At 53.6% G+C, this 18,120-nt stretch overlaps 1 protein-coding gene across 5 annotated transcripts in view; it reads right to left on the bottom strand.

Moving 5' to 3' along the window:
* arhgef18b (rho/rac guanine nucleotide exchange factor (GEF) 18b) overlaps window positions 1-18,120 on the bottom strand; it is a 53,172-nt gene that overhangs the window by 9,098 nt on the left and 25,954 nt on the right. For all 5 annotated transcript variants that reach the window (XM_077023813.1, XM_077023812.1, XM_077023809.1 and 2 more), the window contains 6 exons: window positions 17,786-17,964; window positions 17,548-17,621; window positions 17,094-17,279; window positions 16,706-16,858; window positions 506-621; window positions 224-283 (listed from right to left, as the gene is read on the bottom strand). In XM_077023813.1, the coding sequence (XP_076879928.1) occupies window positions 224-283; window positions 506-621; window positions 16,706-16,858; window positions 17,094-17,279; window positions 17,548-17,621; window positions 17,786-17,964 (768 nt within the window). The remainder of the gene's footprint in view (window positions 1-223; window positions 284-505; window positions 622-16,705; window positions 16,859-17,093; window positions 17,280-17,547; window positions 17,622-17,785; window positions 17,965-18,120) is intronic.

Raw genomic sequence — 18,120 nt, 5'->3', positions numbered from 1 at the left:
GGATGTGTGTCAGACTTTTACGTTATTATTTCTATATGTCATGTAACAGGGGGAGGAGCTGAAAATGCCATTTTGACTTGCTTTTATTAAATGTGACCTTATTATCATTCCAGAAATATAAAAATGTGTGATTGTGAAAGCGTTTTGTTCACATTTTCAACATGTAGATAAAACTCATACAATTTTGACTGAGGTGGCATTTATTCAGTGCTGTGACTTTCACCTCAGCTTCTGGAAATCCGGAGTTGGACCAGATTGTATTCCAAGTGAAACAAGAGTCATCCTGAAAGAGATACAGGGAGGGAGGGAGGAAGAGAGAGAGAGAGAGAGAGAGAATCCTTAAGCAAGCTCTTTTGTCTGTTTCCCAGACAGTGATATGTCGGTAAACTGAAGCTTGGCAGATGAAAACAGAACCACAAGGATCTGATGTTTTGCCTCAGTGTTCAGTAAATACTATTCTCAGGTGTTTCGGAGGAAGTGTTTATTGTATTGTGTGTTTTCTCACCTCCTCTTCTGCTCCTTGGCCGATGCAGACTTCCTTCAGTTGGGGGTCAGAGCTGGGGCGCTGGCTCCTCTCTCTGGACCTGTTTGCTCCGTTTGACTGTTTCTTCCCACTGCCATCTAGTTAGTGTATACACACACACACACACACGTCTAATTGTCACATGCATTTACTCACTACTGTAGACATACACTGTGTGGGCAAATTGGAGCCACTGGTCAGTTTCTGTAAGCACCGAGCTTGTGTTACAGTCTCTCATACCACACGCCAAAACAGATGTTGGGTAACATGGGGAAGTGTAGAGGGTGGGAAATTCACTGGCTGTTGATGTAGTGATGGTGTAGTTAGGGTGGGGGTTGTGGGCTGTAGTGTGAAAGGTGTAGTTAGGGTGGGGGTTGTGGGCTGTAGTGTGAAAGGTGTAGTTACGGTGGGGTTTGTGGGCTGTAGTGGGTAAGGTGTAGTTAGGGTGGGGGTTGTGGGCTGTAGTGTGAAAGGTGTAGTTAGGGTGGGGGTTGTGGGCTGTAGTGTGAAAGGTGTAGTTACGGTGGGGGTTGTGGGCTGTAGTGGGTAAGGTGTAGTTAGGGTGGGGGTTGTGGGCTGTAGTGGGTAAGGTGTAGTTAGGGAGGGGGTTGTGGGCTGTAGTGTGAAAGGTGTAGTTAGGGTGGGGGTTGTAGGCTGTAGTGTGAAAGGTGTAGTTAGGGTGGGGGTTGTAGGCTGTAGTGTGAAAGGTGTAGTTAGGGTGGGGGTTGTAGGCTGTAGTGTGAAAGGTGTAGTTAGGGTGGGGGTTGTGGGCTGTAGTGGGTAAGGTGTAGTTAGGGTGGGGGTTGTGGGCTGTAGTGTGAAAGGTGTAGTTAGGGTGGGGGTTGTGGGCTGTAGTGTGAAAGGTGTAGTTAGGGTGGGGGTTGTGGGCTGTAGTGGGTAAGGTGTAGTTAGGGTGGGGGTTGTGGGCTGTAGTGTGAAAGGCGTAGTTAGGGTGGGGGTTGTGGGCTGTAGTGTGAAAGGTGTAGTTAGGGTGGGGGTTGTGGGCTGTAGTGTGAAAGGTGTAGTTAGGGTGGGGGTTGTGGGCTGTAGTGGGAAAGGTGTAGTTAGGGTGGGGGTTGTGGGCTGTAGTGGGAAAGGTGTAGTTAGGGTGGGGGTTGTGGGCTGTAGTGTGAAAGGTGTAGTTAGGGTGGGGGTTGTGGGCTGTAGTGGGTAAGGTGTAGTTAGGGTGGGGGTTGTGGGCTGTAGTGTGAAAGGTGTAGTTAGGGTGGGGGTTGTGGGCTGTAGTGTAAAAGGTGTAGTTAGGGTGGGGGTTGTGGGCTGTAGTGTGAAAGGCGTAGTTAGGGTGGGGGTTGTGGGCTGTAGTGTGAAAGGTGTAGTTAGGGTGGGGGTTGTGGGCTGTAGTGTGAAAGGTGTAGTTAGGGTGGGGGTTGTGGGCTGTAGTGTGAAAGGTATAGTTAGGGTGGGGGTTGTGGGCTGTAGTGGGTAAGGTGTAGTTAGGGTGGGGGTTGTGGGCTGTAGTGTGAAAGGCGTAGTTAGGGTGGGGGTTGTGGGCTGTAGTGTGAAAGGTGTAGTTAGGGTGGGGGTTGTGGGCTGTAGTGTGAAAGGTGTAGTTAGGGTGGGGGTTGTGGGCTGTAGTGTGAAAGGTGTAGTTAGGGTGGGGGTTGTGGGCTGTAGTGTGAAAGGTGTAGTTAGGGTGGGGGTTGTGGGCTGTAGTGTGAAAGGTGTAGTTAGGGTGGGGGTTGTGGGCTGTAGTGGGTAAGGTGTAGTTAGGGTGGGGGTTGTGGGCTGTAGTGTGAAAGGCGTAGTTAGGGTGGGGGTTGTGGGCTGTAGTGTGAAAGGTGTAGTTAGGGTGGGGGTTGTGGGCTGTAGTGTGAAAGGTGTAGTTAGGGTGGGGGTTGTGGGCTGTAGTGGGTAAGGTGTAGTTAGGGTGGGGGTTGTGGGCTGTAGTGTGAAAGGTGTAGTTAGGGTGGGGGTTGTGGGCTGTAGTGGGTAAGGTGTAGTTAGGGTGGGGGTTGTAGGCTGTAGTGGGAAAGGTATAGTTAGGGTGGGGGTTGTGGGCTGTAGTGTGAAAGGTGTAGTTAGGGTGGGGGTTGTAGGCTGTAGTGTGAAAGGTGTAGTTAGGGTGGGGGTTGTAGGCTGTAGTGTGAAAGGTGTAGTTAGGGTGGGGGTTGTGGGCTGTAGTGTGAAAGGTGTAGTTAGGGTGGGGGTTGTGGGCTGTAGTGTGAAAGGTGTAGTTAGGGTGGGGGTTGTGGGCTGTAGTGTGAAAGGCGTAGTTAGGGTGGGGGTTGTGGGCTGTAGTGTGAAAGGTGTAGTTAGGGTGGGGGTTGTGGGCTGTAGTGTGAAAGGTGTAGTTAGGGTGGGGGTTGTGGGCTGTAGTGTGAAAGGTGTAGTTAGGGTGGGGGTTGTGGGCTGTAGTGTGAAAGGTGTAGTTAGGGTGGGGGTTGTGGGCTGTAGTGTGAAAGGTGTAGTTAGGGTGGGGGTTGTGGGCTGTAGTGGGTAAGGTGTAGTTAGGGTGGGGGTTGTAGGCTGTAGTGGGAAAGGTATAGTTAGGGTGGGGGTTGTGGGCTGTAGTGTGAAAGGTGTAGTTAGGGTGGGGGTTGTAGGCTGTAGTGTGAAAGGTGTAGTTAGGGTGGGGGTTGTAGGCTGTAGTGTGAAAGGTGTAGTTAGGGTGGGGGTTGTGGGCTGTAGTGTGAAAGGTGTAGTTAGGGTGGGGGTTGTGGGCTGTAGTGTGAAAGGTGTAGTTAGGGTGGGGGTTGTGGGCTGTAGTGTGAAAGGCGTAGTTAGGGTGGGGGTTGTGGGCTGTAGTGTGAAAGGTGTAGTTAGGGTGGGGGTTGTGGGCTGTAGTGTGAAAGGTGTAGTTAGGGTGGGGGTTGTGGGCTGTAGTGTGAAAGGTATAGTTAGGGTGGGGGTTGTGGGCTGTAGTGGGTAAGGTGTAGTTAGGGTGGGGGTTGTGGGCTGTAGTGTGAAAGGCGTAGTTAGGGTGGGGGTTGTGGGCTGTAGTGTGAAAGGTGTAGTTAGGGTGGGGGTTGTGGGCTGTAGTGTGAAAGGTGTAGTTAGGGTGGGGGTTGTGGGCTGTAGTGTGAAAGGTGTAGTTAGGGTGGGGGTTGTGGGCTGTAGTGGGTAAGGTGTAGTTAGGGTGGGGGTTGTGGGCTGTAGTGTGAAAGGCGTAGTTAGGGTGGGGGTTGTGGGCTGTAGTGTGAAAGGTGTAGTTAGGGTGGGGGTTGTGGGCTGTAGTGTGAAAGGTGTAGTTAGGGTGGGGGTTGTGGGCTGTAGTGGGTAAGGTGTAGTTAGGGTGGGGGTTGTGGGCTGTAGTGTGAAAGGTGTAGTTAGGGTGGGGGTTGTGGGCTGTAGTGGGTAAGGTGTAGTTAGGGTGGGGGTTGTAGGCTGTAGTGGGAAAGGTATAGTTAGGGTGGGGGTTGTGGGCTGTAGTGTGAAAGGTGTAGTTAGGGTGGGGGTTGTAGGCTGTAGTGTGAAAGGTGTAGTTAGGGTGGGGGTTGTAGGCTGTAGTGTGAAAGGTGTAGTTAGGGTGGGGGTTGTGGGCTGTAGTGTGAAAGGTGTAGTTAGGGTGGGGGTTGTGGGCTGTAGTGTGAAAGGTGTAGTTAGGGTGGGGGTTGTGGGCTGTAGTGTGAAAGGCGTAGTTAGGGTGGGGGTTGTGGGCTGTAGTGTGAAAGGTGTAGTTAGGGTGGGGGTTGTGGGCTGTAGTGTGAAAGGTGTAGTTAGGGTGGGGGTTGTGGGCTGTAGTGTGAAAGGTGTAGTTAGGGTGGGGGTTGTGGGCTGTAGTGTGAAAGGTGTAGTTAGGGTGGGGGTTGTGGGCTGTAGTGTGAAAGGTGTAGTTAGGGTGGGGGTTGTGGGCTGTAGTGTGAAAGGTGTAGTTAGGGTGGGGGTTGTGGGCTGTAGTGGGTAAGGTGTAGTTAGGGTGGGGGTTGTGGGTTGTAGTGTGAAAGGTGTAGTTAGGGTGGGGGTTGTGGGCTGTAGTGTGAAAGGTGTAGTTAGGGTGGGGGTTGTGGGCTGTAGTGGGTAAGGTGTAGTTAGGGTGGGGGTTGTGGGCTGTAGTGTGAAAGGTGTAGTTAGGGTGGGGGTTGTGGGCTGTAGTGGGTAAGGTGTAGTTAGGGTGGGGGTTGTAGGCTGTAGTGGGAAAGGTATAGTTAGGGTGGGGGTTGTGGGCTGTAGTGTGAAAGGTGTAGTTAGGGTGGGGGTTGTAGGCTGTAGTGTGAAAGGTGTAGTTAGGGTGGGGGTTGTAGGCTGTAGTGTGAAAGGTGTAGTTAGGGTGGGGGTTGTGGGCTGTAGTGTGAAAGGTGTAGTTAGGGTGGGGGTTGTGGGCTGTAGTGTGAAAGGTGTAGTTAGGGTGGGGGTTGTGGGCTGTAGTGTGAAAGGCGTAGTTAGGGTGGGGGTTGTGGGCTGTAGTGTGAAAGGTGTAGTTAGGGTGGGGGTTGTGGGCTGTAGTGTGAAAGGTGTAGTTAGGGTGGGGGTTGTGGGCTGTAGTGTGAAAGGTGTAGTTAGGGTGGGGGTTGTGGGCTGTAGTGTGAAAGGTGTAGTTAGGGTGGGGGTTGTGGGCTGTAGTGTGAAAGGTGTAGTTAGGGTGGGGGTTGTGGGCTGTAGTGTGAAAGGTGTAGTTAGGGTGGGGGTTGTGGGCTGTAGTGGGTAAGGTGTAGTTAGGGTGGGGGTTGTGGGTTGTAGTGTGAAAGGTGTAGTTAGGGTGGGGGTTGTGGGCTGTAGTGTGAAAGGTGTAGTTAGGGTGGGGGTTGTGGGCTGTAGTGGGTAAGGTGTAGTTAGGGTGGGGGTTGTGGGCTGTAGTGTGAAAGGTGTAGTTAGGGTGGGGGTTGTGGGCTGTAGTGGGTAAGGTGTAGTTAGGGTGGAGGTTGTAGGCTGTAGTGGGAAAGGTATAGTTAGGGTGGGGGTTGTAGGCTGTAGTGGGAAAGGTATAGTTAGGGTGGGGGTTGTGGGCTGTAGTGTGAAAGGTGTAGTTAGGGTGGGGGTTGTAGGCTGTAGTGTGAAAGGTGTAGTTAGGGTGGGGGTTGTAGGCTGTAGTGTGAAAGGTGTAGTTAGGGTGGGGGTTGTAGGCTGTAGTGTGAAAGGTGTAGTTAGGGTGGGGGTTGTAGGCTGTAGTGTGAAAGGTGTAGTTAGGGTGGGGGTTGTGGGCTGTAGTGGGTAAGGTGTAGTTAGGGTGGGGGTTGTAGGCTGTAGTGGGTAAGGTGTAGTTAGGGTGGGGGTTGTGGGCTGTAGTGTGAAAGGTGTAGTTAGGGTGGGGGTTGTGGGCTGTGGTGTGAAAGGTGTAGTTAGGGTGGGGGTTGTGGGCTGTGGTGTGAAAGGTGTAGTTAGGGTGGGGGTTGTGGGCTGTAGTGTGAAAGGTGTAGTTAGGGTGGGGGTTGTGGGCTGTAGTGTGAAAGGTGTAGTTAGGGTGGGGGTTGTGGGCTGTAGTGTGAAAGGTGTAGTTAGGGTGGGGGTTGTGGGCTGTAGTGTGAAAGGCGTAGTTAGGGTGGGGGTTGTGGGCTGTAGTGTGAAAGGTGTAGTTAGGGTGGGGGTTGTGGGCTGTAGTGTGAAAGGTGTAGTTAGGGTGGGGGTTGTGGGCTGTAGTGTGAAAGGTGTAGTTAGGGTGGGGGTTGTGGGCTGTAGTGGGAAAGGTGTAGTTAGGGTGGGGGTTGTGGGCTGTAGTGTGAAAGGTGTAGTTAGGGTGGGGGTTGTGGGCTGTAGTGGGTAAGGTGTAGTTAGGGTGGGGGTTGTGGGCTGTAGTGTGAAAGGTGTAGTTAGGGTGGGGGTTGTGGGCTGTAGTGTGAAAGGTGTAGTTAGGGTGGGGGTTGTGGGCTGTAGTGTGAAAGGCGTAGTTAGGGTGGGGGTTGTGGGCTGTAGTGTGAAAGGTGTAGTTAGGGTGGGGGTTGTGGGCTGTAGTGTGAAAGGTGTAGTTAGGGTGGGGGTTGTGGGCTGTAGTGTGAAAGGTATAGTTAGGGTGGGGGTTGTGGGCTGTAGTGGGTAAGGTGTAGTTAGGGTGGGGGTTGTGGGCTGTAGTGTGAAAGGCGTAGTTAGGGTGGGGGTTGTGGGCTGTAGTGTGAAAGGTGTAGTTAGGGTGGGGGTTGTAGGCTGTAGTGTGAAAGGTGTAGTTAGGGTGGGGGTTGTAGGCTGTAGTGTGAAAGGTGTAGTTAGGGTGGGGGTTGTGGGCTGTAGTGTGAAAGGTGTAGTTAGGGTGGGGGTTGTGGGCTGTAGTGTGAAAGGTGTAGTTAGGGTGGGGGTTGTGGGCTGTAGTGTGAAAGGCGTAGTTAGGGTGGGGGTTGTGGGCTGTAGTGTGAAAGGTGTAGTTAGGGTGGGGGTTGTGGGCTGTAGTGTGAAAGGTGTAGTTAGGGTGGGGGTTGTGGGCTGTAGTGTGAAAGGTGTAGTTAGGGTGGGGGTTGTGGGCTGTAGTGTGAAAGGTGTAGTTAGGGTGGGGGTTGTGGGCTGTAGTGTGAAAGGTGTAGTTAGGGTGGGGGTTGTGGGCTGTAGTGTGAAAGGCGTAGTTAGGGTGGGGGTTGTGGGCTGTAGTGTGAAAGGTGTAGTTAGGGTGGGGGTTGTGGGCTGTAGTGTGAAAGGTGTAGTTAGGGTGGGGGTTGTGGGCTGTAGTGTGAAAGGTGTAGTTAGGGTGGGGGTTGTGGGCTGTAGTGGGAAAGGTGTAGTTAGGGTGGGGGTTGTGGGCTGTAGTGTGAAAGGTGTAGTTAGGGTGGGGGTTGTGGGCTGTAGTGGGTAAGGTGTAGTTAGGGTGGGGGTTGTGGGCTGTAGTGTGAAAGGTGTAGTTAGGGTGGGGGTTGTGGGCTGTAGTGTGAAAGGTGTAGTTAGGGTGGGGGTTGTGGGCTGTAGTGTGAAAGGCGTAGTTAGGGTGGGGGTTGTGGGCTGTAGTGTGAAAGGTGTAGTTAGGGTGGGGGTTGTGGGCTGTAGTGTGAAAGGTGTAGTTAGGGTGGGGGTTGTGGGCTGTAGTGTGAAAGGTATAGTTAGGGTGGGGGTTGTGGGCTGTAGTGTGAAAGGTGTAGTTAGGGTGGGGGTTGTGGGCTGTAGTGGGTAAGGTGTAGTTAGGGTGGGGGTTGTGGGTTGTAGTGTGAAAGGTGTAGTTAGGGTGGGGGTTGTGGGCTGTAGTGTGAAAGGTGTAGTTAGGGTGGGGGTTGTGGGCTGTAGTGTGAAAGGTGTAGTTAGGGTGGGGGTTGTGGGCTGTAGTGGGTAAGGTGTAGTTAGGGTGGGGGTTGTGGGTTGTAGTGTGAAAGGTGTAGTTAGGGTGGGGGTTGTGGGCTGTAGTGTGAAAGGTGTAGTTAGGGTGGGGGTTGTGGGCTGTAGTGTGAAAGGTGTAGTTAGGGTGGGGGTTGTGGGCTGTAGTGTGAAAGGTGTAGTTAGGGTGGGGGTTGTGGGCTGTAGTGGGTAAGGTGTAGTTAGGGTGGGGGTTGTAGGCTGTAGTGGGAAAGGTATAGTTAGGGTGGGGGTTGTAGGCTGTAGTGGGAAAGGTATAGTTAGGGTGGGGGTTGTGGGCTGTAGTGTGAAAGGTGTAGTTAGGGTGGGGGTTGTAGGCTGTAGTGTGAAAGGTGTAGTTAGGGTGGGGGTTGTAGGCTGTAGTGTGAAAGGTGTAGTTAGGGTGGGGGTTGTAGGCTGTAGTGTGAAAGGTGTAGTTAGGGTGGGGGTTGTAGGCTGTAGTGTGAAAGGTGTAGTTAGGGTGGGGGTTGTGGGCTGTAGTGGGTAAGGTGTAGTTAGGGTGGGGGTTGTAGGCTGTAGTGGGTAAGGTGTAGTTAGGGTGGGGGTTGTGGGCTGTAGTGTGAAAGGTGTAGTTAGGGTGGGGGTTGTGGGCTGTGGTGTGAAAGGTGTAGTTAGGGTGGGGGTTGTGGGCTGTGGTGTGAAAGGTGTAGTTAGGGTGGGGGTTGTGGGCTGTAGTGTGAAAGGTGTAGTTAGGGTGGGGGTTGTGGGCTGTAGTGTGAAAGGTGTAGTTAGGGTGGGGGTTGTGGGCTGTAGTGTGAAAGGTGTAGTTAGGGTGGGGGTTGTGGGCTGTAGTGTGAAAGGCGTAGTTAGGGTGGGGGTTGTGGGCTGTAGTGTGAAAGGTGTAGTTAGGGTGGGGGTTGTGGGCTGTAGTGTGAAAGGTGTAGTTAGGGTGGGGGTTGTGGGCTGTAGTGTGAAAGGTGTAGTTAGGGTGGGGGTTGTGGGCTGTAGTGGGAAAGGTGTAGTTAGGGTGGGGGTTGTGGGCTGTAGTGTGAAAGGTGTAGTTAGGGTGGGGGTTGTGGGCTGTAGTGGGTAAGGTGTAGTTAGGGTGGGGGTTGTGGGCTGTAGTGTGAAAGGTGTAGTTAGGGTGGGGGTTGTGGGCTGTAGTGTGAAAGGTGTAGTTAGGGTGGGGGTTGTGGGCTGTAGTGTGAAAGGCGTAGTTAGGGTGGGGGTTGTGGGCTGTAGTGTGAAAGGTGTAGTTAGGGTGGGGGTTGTGGGCTGTAGTGTGAAAGGTGTAGTTAGGGTGGGGGTTGTGGGCTGTAGTGTGAAAGGTATAGTTAGGGTGGGGGTTGTGGGCTGTAGTGGGTAAGGTGTAGTTAGGGTGGGGGTTGTGGGCTGTAGTGTGAAAGGCGTAGTTAGGGTGGGGGTTGTGGGCTGTAGTGTGAAAGGTGTAGTTAGGGTGGGGGTTGTGGGCTGTAGTGTGAAAGGTGTAGTTAGGGTGGGGGTTGTGGGCTGTAGTGTGAAAGGTGTAGTTAGGGTGGGGGTTGTGGGCTGTAGTGTGAAAGGTGTAGTTAGGGTGGGGGTTGTGGGCTGTAGTGGGTAAGGTGTAGTTAGGGTGGGGGTTGTGGGTTGTAGTGTGAAAGGTGTAGTTAGGGTGGGGGTTGTGGGCTGTAGTGTGAAAGGTGTAGTTAGGGTGGGGGTTGTGGGCTGTAGTGTGAAAGGTGTAGTTAGGGTGGGGGTTGTGGGCTGTAGTGTGAAAGGTGTAGTTAGGGTGGGGGTTGTGGGCTGTAGTGGGTAAGGTGTAGTTAGGGTGGGGGTTGTAGGCTGTAGTGGGAAAGGTATAGTTAGGGTGGGGGTTGTAGGCTGTAGTGGGAAAGGTATAGTTAGGGTGGGGGTTGTGGGCTGTAGTGTGAAAGGTGTAGTTAGGGTGGGGGTTGTAGGCTGTAGTGTGAAAGGTGTAGTTAGGGTGGGGGTTGTAGGCTGTAGTGTGAAAGGTGTAGTTAGGGTGGGGGTTGTAGGCTGTAGTGTGAAAGGTGTAGTTAGGGTGGGGGTTGTAGGCTGTAGTGTGAAAGGTGTAGTTAGGGTGGGGGTTGTGGGCTGTAGTGGGTAAGGTGTAGTTAGGGTGGGGGTTGTAGGCTGTAGTGGGTAAGGTGTAGTTAGGGTGGGGGTTGTGGGCTGTAGTGTGAAAGGTGTAGTTAGGGTGGGGGTTGTGGGCTGTGGTGTGAAAGGTGTAGTTAGGGTGGGGGTTGTGGGCTGTGGTGTGAAAGGTGTAGTTAGGGTGGGGGTTGTGGGCTGTAGTGTGAAAGGTGTAGTTAGGGTGGGGGTTGTGGGCTGTAGTGTGAAAGGTGTAGTTAGGGTGGGGGTTGTGGGCTGTAGTGTGAAAGGTGTAGTTAGGGTGGGGGTTGTGGGCTGTAGTGTGAAAGGCGTAGTTAGGGTGGGGGTTGTGGGCTGTAGTGTGAAAGGTGTAGTTAGGGTGGGGGTTGTGGGCTGTAGTGTGAAAGGTGTAGTTAGGGTGGGGGTTGTGGGCTGTAGTGTGAAAGGTGTAGTTAGGGTGGGGGTTGTGGGCTGTAGTGGGAAAGGTGTAGTTAGGGTGGGGGTTGTGGGCTGTAGTGTGAAAGGTGTAGTTAGGGTGGGGGTTGTGGGCTGTAGTGGGTAAGGTGTAGTTAGGGTGGGGGTTGTGGGCTGTAGTGTGAAAGGTGTAGTTAGGGTGGGGGTTGTGGGCTGTAGTGTGAAAGGTGTAGTTAGGGTGGGGGTTGTGGGCTGTAGTGTGAAAGGCGTAGTTAGGGTGGGGGTTGTGGGCTGTAGTGTGAAAGGTGTAGTTAGGGTGGGGGTTGTGGGCTGTAGTGTGAAAGGTGTAGTTAGGGTGGGGGTTGTGGGCTGTAGTGTGAAAGGTATAGTTAGGGTGGGGGTTGTGGGCTGTAGTGGGTAAGGTGTAGTTAGGGTGGGGGTTGTGGGCTGTAGTGTGAAAGGCGTAGTTAGGGTGGGGGTTGTGGGCTGTAGTGTGAAAGGTGTAGTTAGGGTGGGGGTTGTAGGCTGTAGTGTGAAAGGTGTAGTTAGGGTGGGGGTTGTAGGCTGTAGTGTGAAAGGTGTAGTTAGGGTGGGGGTTGTGGGCTGTAGTGTGAAAGGTGTAGTTAGGGTGGGGGTTGTGGGCTGTAGTGTGAAAGGTGTAGTTAGGGTGGGGGTTGTGGGCTGTAGTGTGAAAGGCGTAGTTAGGGTGGGGGTTGTGGGCTGTAGTGTGAAAGGTGTAGTTAGGGTGGGGGTTGTGGGCTGTAGTGTGAAAGGTGTAGTTAGGGTGGGGGTTGTGGGCTGTAGTGTGAAAGGTGTAGTTAGGGTGGGGGTTGTGGGCTGTAGTGGGAAAGGTGTAGTTAGGGTGGGGGTTGTGGGCTGTAGTGTGAAAGGTGTAGTTAGGGTGGGGGTTGTGGGCTGTAGTGGGTAAGGTGTAGTTAGGGTGGGGGTTGTGGGCTGTAGTGTGAAAGGTGTAGTTAGGGTGGGGGTTGTGGGCTGTAGTGTGAAAGGTGTAGTTAGGGTGGGGGTTGTGGGCTGTAGTGTGAAAGGCGTAGTTAGGGTGGGGGTTGTGGGCTGTAGTGTGAAAGGTGTAGTTAGGGTGGGGGTTGTGGGCTGTAGTGTGAAAGGTGTAGTTAGGGTGGGGGTTGTGGGCTGTAGTGTGAAAGGTATAGTTAGGGTGGGGGTTGTGGGCTGTAGTGTGAAAGGTGTAGTTAGGGTGGGGGTTGTGGGCTGTAGTGGGTAAGGTGTAGTTAGGGTGGGGGTTGTGGGTTGTAGTGTGAAAGGTGTAGTTAGGGTGGGGGTTGTGGGCTGTAGTGTGAAAGGTGTAGTTAGGGTGGGGGTTGTGGGCTGTAGTGTGAAAGGTGTAGTTAGGGTGGGGGTTGTGGGCTGTAGTGGGTAAGGTGTAGTTAGGGTGGGGGTTGTGGGTTGTAGTGTGAAAGGTGTAGTTAGGGTGGGGGTTGTGGGCTGTAGTGTGAAAGGTGTAGTTAGGGTGGGGGTTGTGGGCTGTAGTGTGAAAGGTGTAGTTAGGGTGGGGGTTGTGGGCTGTAGTGTGAAAGGTGTAGTTAGGGTGGGGGTTGTGGGCTGTAGTGGGTAAGGTGTAGTTAGGGTGGGGGTTGTAGGCTGTAGTGGGAAAGGTATAGTTAGGGTGGGGGTTGTAGGCTGTAGTGGGAAAGGTATAGTTAGGGTGGGGGTTGTGGGCTGTAGTGTGAAAGGTGTAGTTAGGGTGGGGGTTGTAGGCTGTAGTGTGAAAGGTGTAGTTAGGGTGGGGGTTGTAGGCTGTAGTGTGAAAGGTGTAGTTAGGGTGGGGGTTGTAGGCTGTAGTGTGAAAGGTGTAGTTAGGGTGGGGGTTGTAGGCTGTAGTGTGAAAGGTGTAGTTAGGGTGGGGGTTGTGGGCTGTAGTGGGTAAGGTGTAGTTAGGGTGGGGGTTGTAGGCTGTAGTGGGTAAGGTGTAGTTAGGGTGGGGGTTGTGGGCTGTAGTGTGAAAGGTGTAGTTAGGGTGGGGGTTGTGGGCTGTGGTGTGAAAGGTGTAGTTAGGGTGGGGGTTGTGGGCTGTGGTGTGAAAGGTGTAGTTAGGGTGGGGGTTGTGGGCTGTAGTGTGAAAGGTGTAGTTAGGGTGGGGGTTGTGGGCTGTAGTGTGAAAGGTGTAGTTAGGGTGGGGGTTGTGGGCTGTAGTGTGAAAGGTGTAGTTAGGGTGGGGGTTGTGGGCTGTAGTGTGAAAGGCGTAGTTAGGGTGGGGGTTGTGGGCTGTAGTGTGAAAGGTGTAGTTAGGGTGGGGGTTGTGGGCTGTAGTGTGAAAGGTGTAGTTAGGGTGGGGGTTGTGGGCTGTAGTGTGAAAGGTGTAGTTAGGGTGGGGGTTGTGGGCTGTAGTGGGAAAGGTGTAGTTAGGGTGGGGGTTGTGGGCTGTAGTGTGAAAGGTGTAGTTAGGGTGGGGGTTGTGGGCTGTAGTGGGTAAGGTGTAGTTAGGGTGGGGGTTGTGGGCTGTAGTGTGAAAGGTGTAGTTAGGGTGGGGGTTGTGGGCTGTAGTGTGAAAGGTGTAGTTAGGGTGGGGGTTGTGGGCTGTAGTGTGAAAGGCGTAGTTAGGGTGGGGGTTGTGGGCTGTAGTGTGAAAGGTGTAGTTAGGGTGGGGGTTGTGGGCTGTAGTGTGAAAGGTGTAGTTAGGGTGGGGGTTGTGGGCTGTAGTGTGAAAGGTATAGTTAGGGTGGGGGTTGTGGGCTGTAGTGGGTAAGGTGTAGTTAGGGTGGGGGTTGTGGGCTGTAGTGTGAAAGGCGTAGTTAGGGTGGGGGTTGTGGGCTGTAGTGTGAAAGGTGTAGTTAGGGTGGGGGTTGTGGGCTGTAGTGTGAAAGGTGTAGTTAGGGTGGGGGTTGTGGGCTGTAGTGTGAAAGGTGTAGTTAGGGTGGGGGTTGTGGGCTGTAGTGTGAAAGGTGTAGTTAGGGTGGGGGTTGTGGGCTGTAGTGTGAAAGGTGTAGTTAGGGTGGGGGTTGTGGGCTGTAGTGGGTAAGGTGTAGTTAGGGTGGGGGTTGTGGGCTGTAGTGTGAAAGGCGTAGTTAGGGTGGGGGTTGTGGGCTGTAGTGTGAAAGGTGTAGTTAGGGTGGGGGTTGTGGGCTGTAGTGTGAAAGGTGTAGTTAGGGTGGGGGTTGTGGGCTGTAGTGGGTAAGGTGTAGTTAGGGTGGGGGTTGTGGGCTGTAGTGTGAAAGGTGTAGTTAGGGTGGGGGTTGTGGGCTGTAGTGGGTAAGGTGTAGTTAGGGTGGGGGTTGTAGGCTGTAGTGGGAAAGGTATAGTTAGGGTGGGGGTTGTGGGCTGTAGTGTGAAAGGTGTAGTTAGGGTGGGGGTTGTAGGCTGTAGTGTGAAAGGTGTAGTTAGGGTGGGGGTTGTAGGCTGTAGTGTGAAAGGTGTAGTTAGGGTGGGGGTTGTGGGCTGTAGTGTGAAAGGTGTAGTTAGGGTGGGGGTTGTGGGCTGTAGTGTGAAAGGTGTAGTTAGGGTGGGGGTTGTGGGCTGTAGTGTGAAAGGCGTAGTTAGGGTGGGGGTTGTGGGCTGTAGTGTGAAAGGTGTAGTTAGGGTGGGGGTTGTGGGCTGTAGTGTGAAAGGTGTAGTTAGGGTGGGGGTTGTGGGCTGTAGTGTGAAAGGTGTAGTTAGGGTGGGGGTTGTGGGCTGTAGTGTGAAAGGTGTAGTTAGGGTGGGGGTTGTGGGCTGTAGTGTGAAAGGTGTAGTTAGGGTGGGGGTTGTGGGCTGTAGTGTGAAAGGTGTAGTTAGGGTGGGGGTTGTGGGCTGTAGTGTGAAAGGTGTAGTTAGGGTGGGGGTTGTGGGCTGTAGTGGGTAAGGTGTAGTTAGGGTGGGGGTTGTGGGCTGTAGTGTGAAAGGCGTAGTTAGGGTGGGGGTTGTGGGCTGTAGTGTGAAAGGTGTAGTTAGGGTGGGGGTTGTGGGCTGTAGTGTGAAAGGTGTAGTTAGGGTGGGGGTTGTGGGCTGTAGTGGGTAAGGTGTAGTTAGGGTGGGGGTTGTGGGCTGTAGTGTGAAAGGTGTAGTTAGGGTGGGGGTTGTGGGCTGTAGTGGGTAAGGTGTAGTTAGGGTGGGGGTTGTAGGCTGTAGTGGGAAAGGTATAGTTAGGGTGGGGGTTGTGGGCTGTAGTGTGAAAGGTGTAGTTAGGGTGGGGGTTGTAGGCTGTAGTGTGAAAGGTGTAGTTAGGGTGGGGGTTGTAGGCTGTAGTGTGAAAGGTGTAGTTAGGGTGGGGGTTGTGGGCTGTAGTGTGAAAGGTGTAGTTAGGGTGGGGGTTGTGGGCTGTAGTGTGAAAGGTGTAGTTAGGGTGGGGGTTGTGGGCTGTAGTGTGAAAGGCGTAGTTAGGGTGGGGGTTGTGGGCTGTAGTGTGAAAGGTGTAGTTAGGGTGGGGGTTGTGGGCTGTAGTGTGAAAGGTGTAGTTAGGGTGGGGGTTGTGGGCTGTAGTGTGAAAGGTGTAGTTAGGGTGGGGGTTGTGGGCTGTAGTGTGAAAGGTGTAGTTAGGGTGGGGGTTGTGGGCTGTAGTGGGTAAGGTGTAGTTAGGGTGGGGGTTGTGGGTTGTAGTGTGAAAGGTGTAGTTAGGGTGGGGGTTGTGGGCTGTAGTGTGAAAGGTGTAGTTAGGGTGGGGGTTGTGGGCTGTAGTGTGAAAGGTGTAGTTAGGGTGGGGGTTGTGGGCTGTAGTGTGAAAGGTGTAGTTAGGGTGGGGGTTGTGGGCTGTAGTGGGTAAGGTGTAGTTAGGGTGGGGGTTGTAGGCTGTAGTGGGAAAGGTATAGTTAGGGTGGGGGTTGTAGGCTGTAGTGGGAAAGGTATAGTTAGGGTGGGGGTTGTGGGCTGTAGTGTGAAAGGTGTAGTTAGGGTGGGGGTTGTAGGCTGTAGTGTGAAAGGTGTAGTTAGGGTGGGGGTTGTAGGCTGTAGTGTGAAAGGTGTAGTTAGGGTGGGGGTTGTAGGCTGTAGTGTGAAAGGTGTAGTTAGGGTGGGGGTTGTAGGCTGTAGTGTGAAAGGTGTAGTTAGGGTGGGGGTTGTGGGCTGTAGTGGGTAAGGTGTAGTTAGGGTGGGGGTTGTAGGCTGTAGTGGGTAAGGTGTAGTTAGGGTGGGGGTTGTGGGCTGTAGTGTGAAAGGTGTAGTTAGGGTGGGGGTTGTGGGCTGTGGTGTGAAAGGTGTAGTTAGGGTGGGGGTTGTGGGCTGTGGTGTGAAAGGTGTAGTTAGGGTGGGGGTTGTGGGCTGTAGTGTGAAAGGTGTAGTTAGGGTGGGGGTTGTGGGCTGTAGTGTGAAAGGTGTAGTTAGGGTGGGGGTTGTGGGCTGTAGTGTGAAAGGTGTAGTTAGGGTGGGGGTTGTGGGCTGTAGTGTGAAAGGTGTAGTTAGGGTGGGGGTTGTGGGCTGTAGTGTGAAAGGCGTAGTTAGGGTGGGGGTTGTGGGCTGTAGTGGGTAAGGCGTAGTTAGGGTGGGGGTTGTGGGCTGTAGTGTGAAAGGTGTAGTTAGGGTGGGGGTTGTGGGCTGTAGTGTGAAAGGTGTAGTTAGGGTGGGGGTTGTGGGCTGTAGTGTGAAAGGTGTAGTTAGGGTGGGGGTTGTGGGCTGTAGTGTGAAAGGTGTAGTTAGGGTGGGGGTTGTGGGCTGTAGTGTGAAAGGTGTAGTTAGGGTGGGGGTTGTGGGCTGTAGTGGGTAAGGTGTAGTTAGGGTGGGGGTTGTAGGCTGTAGTGGGAAAGGTATAGTTAGGGTGGGGGTTGTAGGCTGTAGTGTGAAAGGTGTAGTTAGGGTGGGGGTTGTGGGCTGTAGTGTGAAAGGTGTAGTTAGGGTGGGGGTTGTAGGCTGTAGTGTGAAAGGTGTAGTTAGGGTGGGGGTTGTGGGCTGTAGTGGGTAAGGTGTAGTTAGGGTGGGGGTTGTGGGCTGTAGTGTGAAAGGTGTAGTTAGGGTGGGGGTTGTGGGCTGTAGTGGGTAAGGTGTAGTTAGGGTGGGGGTTGTAGGCTGTAGTGTGAAAGGTGTAGTTAGGGTGGGGGTTGTGGGCTGTAGTGGGTAAGGTGTAGTTAGGGTGGGGGTTGTAGGCTGTAGTGGGAAAGGTGTAGTTAGGGTGGGGGTTGTGGGCTGTAGTGTGAAAGGTGTAGTTAGGGTGGGGGTTGTGGGCTGTAGTGGGTAAGGTGTAGTTAGGGTGGGGGTTGTAGGCTGTAGTGGGAAAGGTGTAGTTAGGGTGGGGGTTGTGGGCTGTAGTGTGAAAGGTGTAGTTAGGGTGGGGGTTGTGGGCTGTAGTGGGTAAGGTGTAGTTAGGGTGGGGGTTGTGGGCTGTAGTGGGTAAGGTGTAGTTAGGGTGGGGGTTGTGGGCTGTAGTGGGTAAGGTGTAGTTAGGGTGGGGGTTGTAGGCTGTAGTGTGAAAGGTGTAGTTAGGGTGGGGGTTGTGGGCTGTAGTGTGAAAGGTGTAGTTAGGGTGGGGGTTGTGGGCTGTAGTGTGAAAGGTGTAGTTAGGGTGGGGGTTGTGGGCTGTAGTGTGAAAGGTGCAGTTAGGGTGGGGGTTGTGGGCTGTAGTGTGAAAGGTGTAGTTAGGGTGGGGGTTGTAGGCGGTGCGATCTGAGGGGCAAGAGGACCAGCACGAGGAGCTCTTACTCTTGTGCAGGGGGCCGGGCGTGCGGTCGTAACCCCCAAACGTGCCCGCCCTCCGGGGCAGAGCGGCAGAGGTGGCCCCTGGGTCCTTGTGCTCCTCCGGGTGTGGAGAAAGTCCTCTCACACCAGACGCCAGAAGGTTCTGCAGGTACTCGACTGGAGAGAGGGGACAGGACCCAAGCATTCTTGTCAGATTAAAGAGTTTCAGCAACTTTTTATCCTTATGAATACCATTATCCACAGCCTCCATAACCTGAGTGGCCTCCAAACAACAAAACCAGTTTTGGAGACAAAAAAATCATAAAACAGCTCAGAGGAACGAAAGTCCAACCTCAGGACGGCTTTTCCTATACGAGATAAATGCAGAGTGGCAGAGTGAGACTGCCCTTACCATCAGTGATGGCTCCTTTAAGCAGCAGCTCCCCCTGCTGGAGGTCGGAGGCATCTCCACGCAGCAGCAGGCGGGACCGTGAGGTAGCGTCCTCCAGGCTGGCCACGGACTCGGCCAGCTCGGCGAAGACCTGCAGCTTCTCCGTCAGGGCCTGCGTGATTACCGCGTCCTTCGCCATGAGACGCTCTGGGAGGGGAGCAGGACAGGGGGCGACTGATCTCAGCGTACCAGTGTACTCAGCGCGCGCACACACACACACACACACACACACACACACACACACACACACACACACACAGCGATTCACCTTCTACATGCAGGTGAGCATTAAAATATTGAACATCATGCCACCCTAACCCAGCACTACGGCCTAAGTGACACAGTGACACCGAACCATCAAAAATCACAGCTGTGTCCTGCAAAGTCACAGGACAGAAGCCACGGTGATGTTTACCCTGGAAGTCCCTGATACGAAGAGATCTCTCTCCTTCTTCCTCACTGTAGAGCCTCTCCTCTGTGTGAGGACAGCTGTAGAACGAACACACACACACACACACACACACACACACACACACACACACACACACACACACCTGTTATGGCACTTGGCAGTTAATTCTCTTAATTCTGTGACACACAACTGCATTAGAAGAGCCCGTTAAGTCTTCTCCTCCTTCTCCTGCGTCTCCTACCTCTCCACGGCCTGGCGGATGTGTGTGATCCAGGTGACGCGCTCCTCTTTGGACGAGGTGTGGATCTCGTACATCTCGGGCTCGTTGGAGGAGGCACAGATGAGGAACATGGCCTTCTCCTCGTGCGCTACCTCCCTGACGATCAGCTTCTGCAGAGAGATGACCGAAGGCTTGCCGTCCTGGAGGAGACGAGCGTCGACGTCAGGGCACGAGCACAGTGATGACATCACTCCACAAGACCAACGCGCCACTGTGGTCCTGCACATTTAGCGCTTTCTGACCTCAGTGTTGTGGTGCGTATTGTGCTGTTGTCTCAGTGTTTTACTCTGACAAGG

The sequence above is a fragment of the Brachyhypopomus gauderio genome, chromosome 12 (genome assembly GCF_052324685.1).
Source record: "Brachyhypopomus gauderio isolate BG-103 chromosome 12, BGAUD_0.2, whole genome shotgun sequence".
Taxonomy (NCBI): Eukaryota; Metazoa; Chordata; class Actinopteri; order Gymnotiformes; family Hypopomidae; genus Brachyhypopomus; species Brachyhypopomus gauderio.
This window is presented reverse-complemented; position numbering and strand designations above follow the sequence as displayed.